The following is an 11778-nucleotide window of genomic DNA, read 5'->3' as shown; positions in this document are numbered from 1 at the left end:
CTTAATTGTATCCGTTAGTTTCCACTACCAAGGAGCTAAATGTGCTGGAAACTGTTGTAAAACGGTTGACAGCATCCAACTGCTGGCACTGTTACTGCCACTCAGCCATTCATTTCTTGCCCTCCCTTAAGCTCTCTCCTCTCTCCGTCACTCTGTACTTCACACGGTGAGAGGTTCTTTATATTTCTACAGCAATGCACAGTTTTCTATGTGTTTTCCTGTTTTTGTTTCATTCTTACAGGAATCCCGTAAAATAGATGGACCCACTTTATTTTACCTATTTTTACACTAAAAATGGACACACATGGATAAAATGAATTGACCAAGATTAGGTCGTAGAGCTGGAACCTGACTTCAGTGTTCTGGCTCCAAGTGGGTGTTTCAGTCTCCTCTAGGTCGTATCACACTGCTGCCGGAAACCTCCAGCAGTGTACAGTGTTACATTAGGAAAGGTAGACCTTGTACTCAACTTTCTGGGGTGTGTAGTTTAACATCAAATTGTGGATCAGACTTAGCACCAAGCATCTTTCTCCTAAGTCATATGTGTATTTAAAATGATTACACCTTTATTTTCAAAGGAATTTTGCTAACCAATACCATATTGTATGGCTTTCTTATTCTTTTTGTTTCAGTCAAGTATCTCTCTGCTCAGTAACCAAATTTCAGATAAGTTGGTACTTCCGTTGAGTGTGGGGAAAAAAGTTATCTTTATACCCTTTGTCCACTTTCATCACTACAAATTTTACAAAATATCCCTGCAACTTTGTTGTTTTTACAAACCAAAATTTTTCCTATTCCTATCTATTCCCACCCCTGATTCCCAGGATTGTCATATTTACCACGGCTCACCTTGTAAAGGAAGTACAATATTAAAGGGATTGGTGACCATAAATGTGCCAGCTATGTTTTAGGAGATGACATTTTTAACCCAGATATTCATAACCAAATTAAGGTTTTGGGTGTAAACCAGGATTTGCTTTGAATGAAGCTGAAAGAGCAGTTACAAGTGAAGACATCGTTGATATTCTCCACTATCACAAAATACCCAACATCTCTCCAAAATTCTGTACATATCACAAAAATCTCAGTACCACAAAAATTCTGTGGGGAAAAAAAAGACCGGCCCCAATCTTATTGGGTAGGTATAGAAAGTTATTGTCATCATTTCCGTTTTACTCCAAATGAAGAGTAGAGTCCCTACTGTCGTGAAAATAGTTGCTTGTAGAGGAAAACTTGAGCCCTAGTCCAGTCTAGAGTGAGACTGCTGATTCCAGACCCTTCTTCTCAGTAGGATCGGCAACCACGCTACTCGAACTCCTTGTGCTTGTTACAATTTTTAAACAATTGGCTCTAATTCGCAGACAGGATTCTTTTGGATCTAATCTAAAAAAAAAAACCTGCGATTCTCCAACTTGAGTGCATAACGCATCACCTAGAACGGTGTGGATGCTTGTCAAAAATTCACATTGCCCCAAATTTTCGACTCAGAGGGTCTGGGGTAGGCCAGCGATCTGCGGATTAACCAGCGCGGCAGGAAACGTCCTGCGTACGACCCGCCCGGGAGGATAACTGTTGACTGTTGCTACAGCACCAAGTTTTAACAGCTGTAGTCTCGGACCCGACACTATCAATTCCCCGTCACCGTGTAGCCTGCCGCGCCCCCGGATGGGTGACGCCAGCATCATCTCATACCCCGGATGGGACCTGGGCGCTGCTTCTTAGCGGGTTCCGCTACTCACGTGGTCGCCCCGGGCAACCACAAGGTCGACTCAAAAGACCAAAATAAATGTGTAACGAATGCCTGCCCCAAAGCTGGGAAAGATCTAATCACTCATTTTGAGGTTTAATGTAAAAATAATACATAAAAAAAGCTACTCACTCCCCCCTGCAAAAGGCCGATTCGCGTCCGGAGGTGAAAGCGAGGGGCGGTACTTCCGGGTCACATGGGCCGGCCGCCTTGACCTTCCTTGCCGCTCGGCCATTTTGTCCCAGTCAGTCCGGAGGCTGCGGCTGAGGAGGAGCCACCGGGGAAGAAGTTGCAAAGATGCTGTCCGTGCGCGTCGCCGCGGCCGTGGCCCGTGCCCTCCCTCGGCGGGCCGGGCTGGTGAGCGCGGGGGAGCGGCGGGCGGGAGGTGGGCTGGCTGCGGCGGCGGGAGGGTGGGTGGTGCGCTGGATCGGAGCTCTTTCTGCAGGGAGGGTGAGGGGCTGTGGCGGGCGCCGCCATCTTGCACCCCTGGCTGTTCGGCAGGGCAGGGCGGGCGGTGGAAGGGCCGTTTTGCTCGTCCCCCGAACGGGCTGCTGCAGAGTGGTGCAGGGGAGACAGTGACCGCGATGCTGTCTAGAGATGGGGCCTCAGGAGGATTCCCGTCTCCCTCGGGGCGGCCTGAGAGGGACCTCGGGTGAAGGTCAGCGCTTAGGCGCCAGCTCTCCGAGGCCTGCTCCGAAACGGCGAGGCTCGGCCCCGCTGGTTCTCCGGGACAGTCTCGCTGAAGGTCAAAGCCCTGTCGTCAGCGGTTGTTGAAGCGAGCTAGGGAAGGCTGACATTGTGTGAAGGTCAGCGGCCCCGGGAGTTCTCCTCTGCCCGGAGGTCGGTTCGGAGGCAAGCGATGAATGAAGGTGGTTTTCTGACTACGGCAGTAGGCGATCTCTCAATGCTGAATGCTGAAACGGTTGTGCAAATAACGCATTTCACGTGGCCGAGACCGTGACAGCAGTGAAGCTGGCTTCTAAATTGTTCTCAGTCTGACAGAAAGAAGACTTTGCTTTGTGGTACTTGGACATTTTTCATGATTTCGTCCTCGAGGAATCGTTCAAGACAGTGATTGAGAACTCAAGTAGAATATAGAACATAGGTCAGAAAATACTTGTAAAGGGTAATGCCCTTCATTATTTATCTTCCTTGAAGTTGAGAGCATAACCCTTAAGTCCTATGTAAACGCTTTTACATTTACTTATTTTTTCATCTTAAAAGTAACATCAATTTGAAAGGTGAAATAAACGTACCGGCCATTATACTCAGCTCACAGCCGCTGGTAGCATCTTGGATTTCTGTTAGTAAAAAGCATTTTTAATGACTTTCATCCAAGTCCTATAGAAGGTTGTAGCTTCAGAATGAGCAGTGACCAGTCACAGCATTACAACTTGAAGGAGAAGGAAGGGTTCAGATTGCTGCCAGCTTTGTTGAAGAAAGTACCAAAAAAAAAAAAAAGTGCATATGCCATACTTCTTAGGTTCTAATCAAACTCTTAACATTTACAATTTTTGTTTGCTTGTTTTGTTTTGTATTTTTTAAGTAAAATAGGAAATTTATTGAGATATGTTTCTTTTAGGAAGCAGTTTATCTTACTGAGAATTTCCACAACTCAATTTAAAAATATCTGAAGTTAAAATTATAGTACCTGATGCCCTTGAAGGGAAAGATACTCTTTAATGGTCGCTTTTTAAAATAGTTTTTATAGGGTACTTACAGTGTCCCAGGAACTGTGTAACAGATTTTCACATATGTTGATGCTTTCTCATGTGATTAAGTCTTCCACTTTTAAGCAGAATATTTTGAATAATTGACATTTTCGCTGATAATGTGATCAAACCAAAGCTGTATTTAAGCTTGCCAGTTTTATAAAGGCTTTTTGAAAAATCAGATTTTTAAAAATATTCTTGCACTAGGTCTCCAAAAATGCTTTGGGATCATCCTTCATTGCTGCAAGGAACCTCCACGCTTCTAACACTCGTCTTCAGAAGACTGGTAAGTCATTTCTGTGTCTGCATCACACTTACTACCTTGTCTTTAAATGGAAAAATAAGTTACATAGGTTCCATAATTGTTATGGGTTTTGTTTTTTTTTTCATTTAATTTTTTCTCTCAATTTTAGTTACTACGGAATCTCAGATTCTTAACCAGTAAGGTGCCCTTTAGCCCTGTCTTGGTAGGTGTTCTTATTCTAGTGAAATGAACCATAGTTATATATTTCTCCTTCAATGTTAGTACAGCTTTTTTTTTCTGATAATGTCCCTGGGGTGGAAACAAAGTACACATGTCAGATGGTGGGCATCATTTCTGATCTATGAAAGATTTCTTTTTTTCCCCCTCCTAAAACACATTAAAAAAAAGTAGTTTTTACCTCTGTGTTTTTCAAAGGCAATCGCTGCTAACTTACACCTTGCAGTCTGAATTTGTAAATGGCAAATGCGATAAACAAATAGGGAGGTGAGCATAGGAAGATAGTGTAGGGTGGGAATTTCTTTTGAGATGTGTATTAGGTATTTTGGAATAAAGATATGTATCTCTCCTGTGCTAAAATCAGGAATTGTGCCTGCAGACCTTTAGAGGGAAAGATACTTAACACTGTTAACAGTTGCTTTTTAAAATAGACTTCACTTTAAAAATATGCTCTTTATAGAATTGAGCTAAAAATTCGGGTTTCAACGTAGATACAGATTCCTTAGGAATTAAACCAAAGAATTCAAAGATAGGGCCGGCCCTGTGGCTTAGCGGTTAAGTGCTTGTGCTACGATGCTGGCTGCCCGGGTTCGGATCCTGGGCGCGCACCGACACACGGCTTCTCCGGCCATGCTGAGGCCGCGTCCCATATACAGCAACTAGAAGGATGTGCAGCTATGACATACAACTATCTACTGGGGCTTTGGGGGAAAAATAAATAAATAAATAAATAAAATTATTAAAAAAGAATTCAAAGATAGAAAACATTTATTTTAAGGGTATTGTTTAGTTTTATTAGCTTCTTATCTGGTTTTCATTTGTTTTGTGAAGTTTTTCAGTCACTTGGATTCATTTTCATATTGATAAGTATCAAGCCTTTTTGAATAGAATCATGTATGTTACAGTTTAGAGTGTAATTTGATTATTGTGATCACAGAACTATAGGTTTTCTGTTGTTGGGGAAATGGATTTTGAAAAGATCTTGGGACCAGGTTATTTTGCTAATGGAATTGTCCTCTCTCAATAGGCGCTGCTGAGATGTCCTCTATTCTTGAAGAGCGTATTCTTGGAGCTGATACCTCTGTTGACCTTGAAGAGACTGGGCGCGTCTTAAGTATTGGTGACGGTATTGCCCGTGTACATGGACTGAGAAATGTTCAAGCAGAAGAAATGGTAGAGTTTTCTTCAGGTTTAAAGGTAAATTATACAGTGAGATTTTGATGTTTTAGCATTAGTGTCTTTTTGGTTATTCATTTGATAATTCAGAGATTCTGTCAGTTTTTTTTTTAAGTTTAAATCTCAATCTGCTTTAGTGTTTTTTGACTTCATTTTTGTCATTATTATGGGGTGTGAAAAGAATAAACAGAAGGGTTTTGGTTAACCAAGTTTTTTACCCTGGGGACTGATTTACACTAAGTTGTAGCCACTAGCACCGAATTACAAAATTGAATAAACTTCACCCAAATTCTAAGAAGTTGTCTGTTCTTTGTAGCTGTTAAGATCCTCTCATACAAAAGCGTGTGATAACTTCAATTAAATTTATTTTTGTTGGAAAGTTGAAGCTCATTGACTACGTATTTGTAAGAGTAGACCTATTATCATTTAGAGGTGAGTTAGTGGTGTAGCTATCAGAAGCTCTCTGATGATACAAGTTTACTTCTTGCTATTAGGTTTAGCCTAGTTGGCCAGTGGGATGAGAAGTAAAAGTTATAGGGGTCATGGGTTCTCTAAGGAAAGCAGAGAATGGTATCCAAGTGGACCAAGGGCAGTAGATTATCTAGTAAGCACACAGATAGGAGAAAAGATAGTCTTAGTGTCCAGTATGGAAAAAGAGCCTTTTGATGTGGAAGACTAATTATAGAGCCAAAAGTTTTGTTAGTGCTATAAGACCTTGGCTGAGAATTTAACCTCTCTTATCTTCAGTGTATATACCTTAAATATCTTTGAAAGATGAGGCTGAAATAGATGAACTCAGTTTCCTTTTAGCTTTTAAGATCCAGTAGTCTGGACTAGTATCGCTCAATAGAACTTTCTGCAGTGATGGAAATGTTCTGTGTGCTGGTTAAATACAGTAGCTACTATACATATGGGCTATTGAGTGTGTAAACTGTGGAGTTTTTCTCACTGAGAAAGTGAGAGTAGGTGATAAGTAGAGACGTTAATAATTGGTGGCAAAAGTAAGTTTCTCTGACTTTGGTAACATGGCATTTATTAATTTAAATTTTAAATAGCCGTGTGTGGTTAGTGACTATTAAACATGAGAGATTTAGACTAAAGATTTTGTACCTGCAGTGATAACTCCATGATATTCCTCTGTGTTTATTCTAAGTACTTCTCTAGAGCTTTCGTTACTGACCAGACTTGGTTCCTGGAATAGGCTTTTTGCTTTAGTCATGATTTAGGGACCTAAAATCTTACCATTTTGAAACAAGATTGTAATGATGAGCGATGACCCAGTGCTGTTATATTATGAGAATTTGTTCTTGATTGAATAGCTTTAAATTTCACTTTCTGTTAACCTGATGAGTACAGGTTCAGAGTTAATTTTTGAAACTGTTTATAGAGTTGCTCACAGATAAAAAGACATGAATCAAGTGTGTTTTAAAATTTCCTGTTGACCTTGATCACTTTATTTTATACTGATCACCTAGTTCAAAAGCCAGAGTCAAAGAAAATGCAGTGGAAAAAGCTTAATCTTTTCAATTTGTTTGCTTCTTTTACTTCTTTGAGGATGTGATAAGGAGCATGTTACGCTTATCATAATGCTATCCTAAGGTTATTCAAGGGAACGTGTTGCTATTTTAAAAGTCTTAACCAAAGAAGGTTAGTTGGTGTTGGAAAAGTACTCGAGTAAACCAGATCTAAAGGACAATAGAATTTTTTTCCGTAGCTATTTTCGTATCATGTGGTGTTGGTACACGGGACGAAGTGCCACTCAAGTTTCGTGGGTGTTCACTTGTGTCTTTTGTATAGGGTATGTCTCTGAACTTGGAACCTGACAATGTTGGTGTTGTCGTGTTTGGAAATGATAAACTAATTAAAGAAGGAGATATTGTCAAGAGAACAGGAGCCATTGTGGATGTTCCAGTTGGCGAGGAGCTGTTGGGTCGTGTAGTAGATGCCCTTGGTAATGCCATTGATGGAAAGGTAGGTTTAACATTTATTAGATGTGGTTGTAGCTTCTAACGGACATCAAAACTGATTGTTCTGGGGGTTCTTTTTTTATTGTCCAACAGGGTCCAATTGGTTCCAAGACCCGAAGGCGAGTTGGCCTGAAAGCCCCTGGGATCATTCCTCGAATCTCTGTGCGCGAACCAATGCAGACTGGCATTAAGGCTGTGGATAGCTTGGTGCCGATTGGTCGTGGTCAGCGTGAGCTGATTATTGGTGACCGACAGACTGGGTAAAGACTCAATAGCTTGTTAAAAGTTCTAACTAAAATTTATTCTATGGAAAGATTATTTCTTAGGTATGGAATGGTAAATGCTTTGGAAATAATGGGAAGAGAATAGAATGTGATGTGAGGATTAGTACTAGTGTGGGAAATGCTTTGAAGTGTTAAGTAAGATTTATGTTTACTTACTCTTTTTAAAGCAAAACATCAATTGCTATTGACACAATCATCAACCAGAAACGTTTCAATGATGGAACTGATGAAAAGAAGAAGCTATACTGTATCTACGTTGCTATTGGTCAGAAGAGATCCACTGTTGCCCAGTTGGTGAAGAGACTGACAGATGCAGGTATTAACAAACTTTAGTCCCATTGCTGTTAACTGGGAGTCCTATTGCTGCTAATCTTAGGATAACTTCTCCTTAATGAAGGCTGATTTTAATTACTCCCTAATGAACTGAACTTGCTACTAATATAAAAATCAATAAGTAAAACAAAACAAAAGTAATAAGTAAAAAACTAGAGTAAAACAATAGTAATTTTTAGAGTTTTGTCAGTTTTTAGAGTAGAAACTGTTTGACTCTGGTTAATGTTAATGGTAAATCACTTAGTAATAAAGGACTTAGATAATTTTTGTTATAGTAGCTCCTAATTTAAAATCACAATATTGATAACCTTGTAAAACTTAAAATTTATTTTCTTCTCAGATGCCATGAAGTACACCATTGTGGTTTCAGCCACTGCTTCTGATGCTGCCCCACTTCAGTACCTGGCTCCTTATTCTGGCTGTTCTATGGGAGAATATTTTAGGGATAATGGCAAACATGCTTTGATCATCTACGACGACTTATCCAAACAGGTCAAAGGAAATGTATTTTTAGAATCTGTTTGTGTGTTTGCACCACAATGAAAGTTGACAAATGTAGCTACTGCCTAATAGGTGAACTTCACACAACCCTTTTCTGTACTGTAGGCTGTTGCTTATCGTCAGATGTCCCTGCTGCTCCGCCGACCGCCTGGTCGTGAGGCCTATCCTGGTGATGTGTTCTACCTGCACTCCCGTCTGCTAGAGAGAGCAGCCAAAATGAATGATGCTTTTGGTGGTGGCTCCTTGACTGCTTTACCAGTCATAGAAACACAGGCTGGTGACGTATCTGCTTACATTCCAACGAATGTCATTTCTATCACTGATGGACAGGTATTATTTTTATGATTATAAAGTAAGTGTAAAAGCTTTGGGTGATTCCAAGGCATTGATTGAGACTAGTGGTTATGAACTGATTTGTTAAATGCTTTCTACTTTTTATTATGGAAAATTTCAACTGTAAGAAAAATAGTATAATGAAACCCCACATATCTCACTTGCTTATCAGTTCATGGTATGGTGTACAGTCACGCACTGTTTAACAATGTTTTGGTCAGCAACGGACCACGAGTGTGGTCCCATAAGATTAGTCCCGTAGAGCCTAGTAGGCTATACTGTCTAGGTTTGTATACACTCTAGGATGTTGGCACAGTGACGAGATTGCCTAACGACGCATTTCTCGGAACGTATTCCCTTCATAAGCAACTCGTGACTGTACTTCATTCTTCATTTGTACCCACTACTGTTTTCTCCCCTAGATCATTTTGAAGTAAATCCCAGCGATCATATCACTTCACCTGTATATATTTTGATACAAATATGTTACTTGTTTTTCTTGTCTCATGCACATCTCCTAATCTCAGCAATAGAAGATGTAGGTTTATTTGGGTTGTGAAAGATTTAGGGGCTCTTTACCATAAGAAAGAAACTTAGCATTCTTTCTCAGAGATTTTGGGCTTCAGTTTTTTGGCACAGTGACTTAATCTTGAAAATAGTTGATTGCTAGCATGTGTCTTCTCCTTACGTTGTAGATCTTCTTGGAAACAGAATTGTTTTACAAAGGTATCCGCCCTGCCATTAATGTTGGTTTGTCTGTGTCTCGTGTCGGATCTGCTGCCCAAACCAGGGCCATGAAGCAGGTAATTTTTGCATCACTTTGTCAGGGAGAAGGGGTCAGGGAGAAGGGGTATCATTAGGTTAAAATCAAAGTGTATTTGTTTAGTGCTCTGTGTCATTAAGTATTTTTGTATTGTGTGAGTTAACCATTTCTGTATTGCAGGTGGCAGGTACCATGAAGCTGGAATTGGCTCAGTATCGTGAGGTTGCTGCTTTTGCTCAGTTCGGTTCTGACCTCGATGCTGCCACTCAACAACTCTTGAGCCGCGGGGTGCGTCTGACTGAGTTGCTGAAGCAAGGACAGTATGGTGAGTTGCTCTCTTCATTTGGTCGTGTTCCTACTGTGTGTTAGGGCCTGGGAATGTCACATAGCTCCCTACAAGCCAAAATACATGCTGTTGTCTTTCTTTAAAAGTACTGCCTTTTGAATGCGAGTAGTGTGTATTTTACTTAAAGTATAGTCCTTATCATCATTTGCGTGTAAATCCTATAAATTTAATAACCAGGAAAACTTACTTATTAAGTGTACTTAATACCTTTCTTTTGGTAATTAAGACCTAGTAGATATCCCGCCTTCTTGGCTGTATGAGTGGAATTCAGCAGATTTAAAGGAATGTTAGTATGTATTTATCTTGCTATAAAATTTCAGCAGATTATTTATACCCAAAACAATATAAACACTGCCAGATGATAAACTGCTTATAGACTATCTCCAAAGGTTAAACTTCAAGGCTTGCAAATATAAGGGAATAAAACTGTGTCCTGGAGAGGGAGGTGGAAAGGAGCATTAATGTGGAGTTTCTCACTAAGTGAGAGTAGGTGATATGTAGAGACATGTTGATAACTGGAGGAAAAAGTAAGTTTCTCTGACACATGGCATTCAGTTGGCATTCTTTTGTTTCTTTCCAGCTCCCATGGCTATTGAAGAACAAGTGGCTGTTATCTATGCCGGTGTAAGGGGGTATCTTGATAAACTGGAGCCCAGCAAGATCACTAAGTTTGAGAATGCCTTCTTGGCACATGTTATCAGCCAACACCAAGCCCTGTTGGGTACTATCAGGTATGAACACAATTGATAGCCTCTTTTTTGTAAGTTTTAAGATGTAAAGTCTTGTTAAAATTCTTTTGAATTCTGTAATTAGGCTAGTCATTGAATTTTTGTCCAGGTCAGAACTGATGATCTACTTTTATTTCAAAATAGGACTGATGGAAAGATCTCGGAACAGACAGATGCAAAGCTAAAAGAGGTTGTAACAAACTTCTTGGCTGGATTTGAAGCTTAAACTCCTATGGATTCACATCAAATACCAGTTTGGTTTTGTCGTTGTTTCTTCTAGTAATCAGTTCCATTTGTGAAAGGATTACTCATACTCCAGATGTACAGAAATCATGTTAAAAATAAAGTTCCATTTTGCTTGGTGGATTTCTGTAGTTTGAATGATTCTCTAAAAGAACTGAGATTACTTAGAGGAATTGGTAAACATACTTAGCTTATTTTACTTGAATATTACAGTCAGCAGGCCTAGATAATTCAAGGCTGAGCTCTTTGCAAGATTTAGAGTGCTTTGTGATGGATTAAATTCATCAACTGGATATATGTGGCAAAGTTCACATTTGATGATGTTGAAGAGCCTGACTGCCTTGTCTGCCCAGAAGACTAATCTGCATAAAGCGGTACTATAGTAAAAAAAGAATAAGACAACTAAAATTCTCAAGGAAATGAAAAAAATGCTAAGTGAAGTATGAAAGATTAGGACAAAAATTGAGAAAGATATCAGAAAGAATAGAATTATGAACACCTGTCAACATCTTCTCATTGTGTAGTTTGTTGGTTTTACCTTTTATAAGCAGCAGTTCTTAATTATAGTGTAATTGAGTTAGTTTTTATGGTTAGTATTTTGGTCTTATTTAGGAAATCTTTACAATCACGAAGATAACTATATTTTCTACTAACAGTTTTGAAGATTTGTTTTTGTCATATAAGAGCTTAATCCACATATCACAGTTCTCAAGAAATAGAAACAAATAGGATGTGTACAGAGAGATTGTAGGGGCTGGCAAGTTCGAAAGAGTAGATGGGCAGGTTGGTGTTCCAGGGAAGAGTTGCATCTGGAGGCGGAATTCCTTAGTGGACCTCAGGTTTGTCTCTTAAGGCCTTCAGCTGGATGAGACCCACCCACGTAATGGAGAGTAACCTGATTTACTCAAAGTCTACTGATTTTTTAAGTGTTAATCACATCTAAAAAATACCTTCACAGCAGTATCTAGACTGGTGTTTGGCCAAAAACTGGATATCATTGGCTAGCCAAGTACATATAAGATAGACCATCATAATCCATCTGGAGTTACATTTTTGTGTAAAGGTCAGAAATCTATTTTTTTCCTTTTCCATATGCATATCCAGTTTTTTCAGCTCCATTTATTAAATGGCACCTCCTCACTTAACCTCCTATGACACCTGTGT

At 39.8% G+C, this 11778-nt stretch overlaps 1 protein-coding gene across 1 annotated transcript; it reads left to right on the top strand.

Moving 5' to 3' along the window:
- Positions 1 to 1998: 1998 nt before the first annotated feature.
- ATP5F1A (ATP synthase F1 subunit alpha) lies at positions 1999 to 10737 on the top strand. The gene is made up of 12 exons (XM_058557035.1): positions 1999 to 2104; positions 3667 to 3745; positions 4968 to 5137; positions 6914 to 7087; positions 7177 to 7343; positions 7535 to 7683; positions 8041 to 8192; positions 8307 to 8531; positions 9230 to 9337; positions 9478 to 9622; positions 10224 to 10374; positions 10516 to 10737. The coding sequence occupies exons 1-12, from the start codon at positions 2045 to 2047 to the stop codon at positions 10595 to 10597; spliced, it is 1662 nt and encodes a 553-aa protein (XP_058413018.1). The 5' UTR covers positions 1999 to 2044; the 3' UTR covers positions 10598 to 10737.
- The last annotated feature ends 1041 nt before the right edge of the window (positions 10738 to 11778 follow it).

The sequence above is a fragment of the Diceros bicornis genome, chromosome 16 (genome assembly GCF_020826845.1).
Source record: "Diceros bicornis minor isolate mBicDic1 chromosome 16, mDicBic1.mat.cur, whole genome shotgun sequence".
Lineage (NCBI taxonomy): Eukaryota > Metazoa > Chordata > Mammalia > Perissodactyla > Rhinocerotidae > Diceros > Diceros bicornis.
Note: the sequence above shows the minus strand (reverse complement) of the source record. Positions and strands in the feature narration are given on the sequence as shown.

Coding starts and splice junctions, on each gene's coding strand:
- ATP5F1A (XM_058557035.1), top strand. CDS start 2,045: ATGCTGTCCGTGCGCGTCGCCGCGGCCGTGGCCCGTGCCCTCCCTCGG. Junction 5,138..6,913: donor AGTTTTCTTCAGGTTTAAAG/GTAAATTATACA, acceptor TCTTTTGTATAG/GGTATGTCTCTGAACTTGGA. Junction 8,193..8,306: donor ACGACGACTTATCCAAACAG/GTCAAAGGAAAT, acceptor TCTGTACTGTAG/GCTGTTGCTTATCGTCAGAT.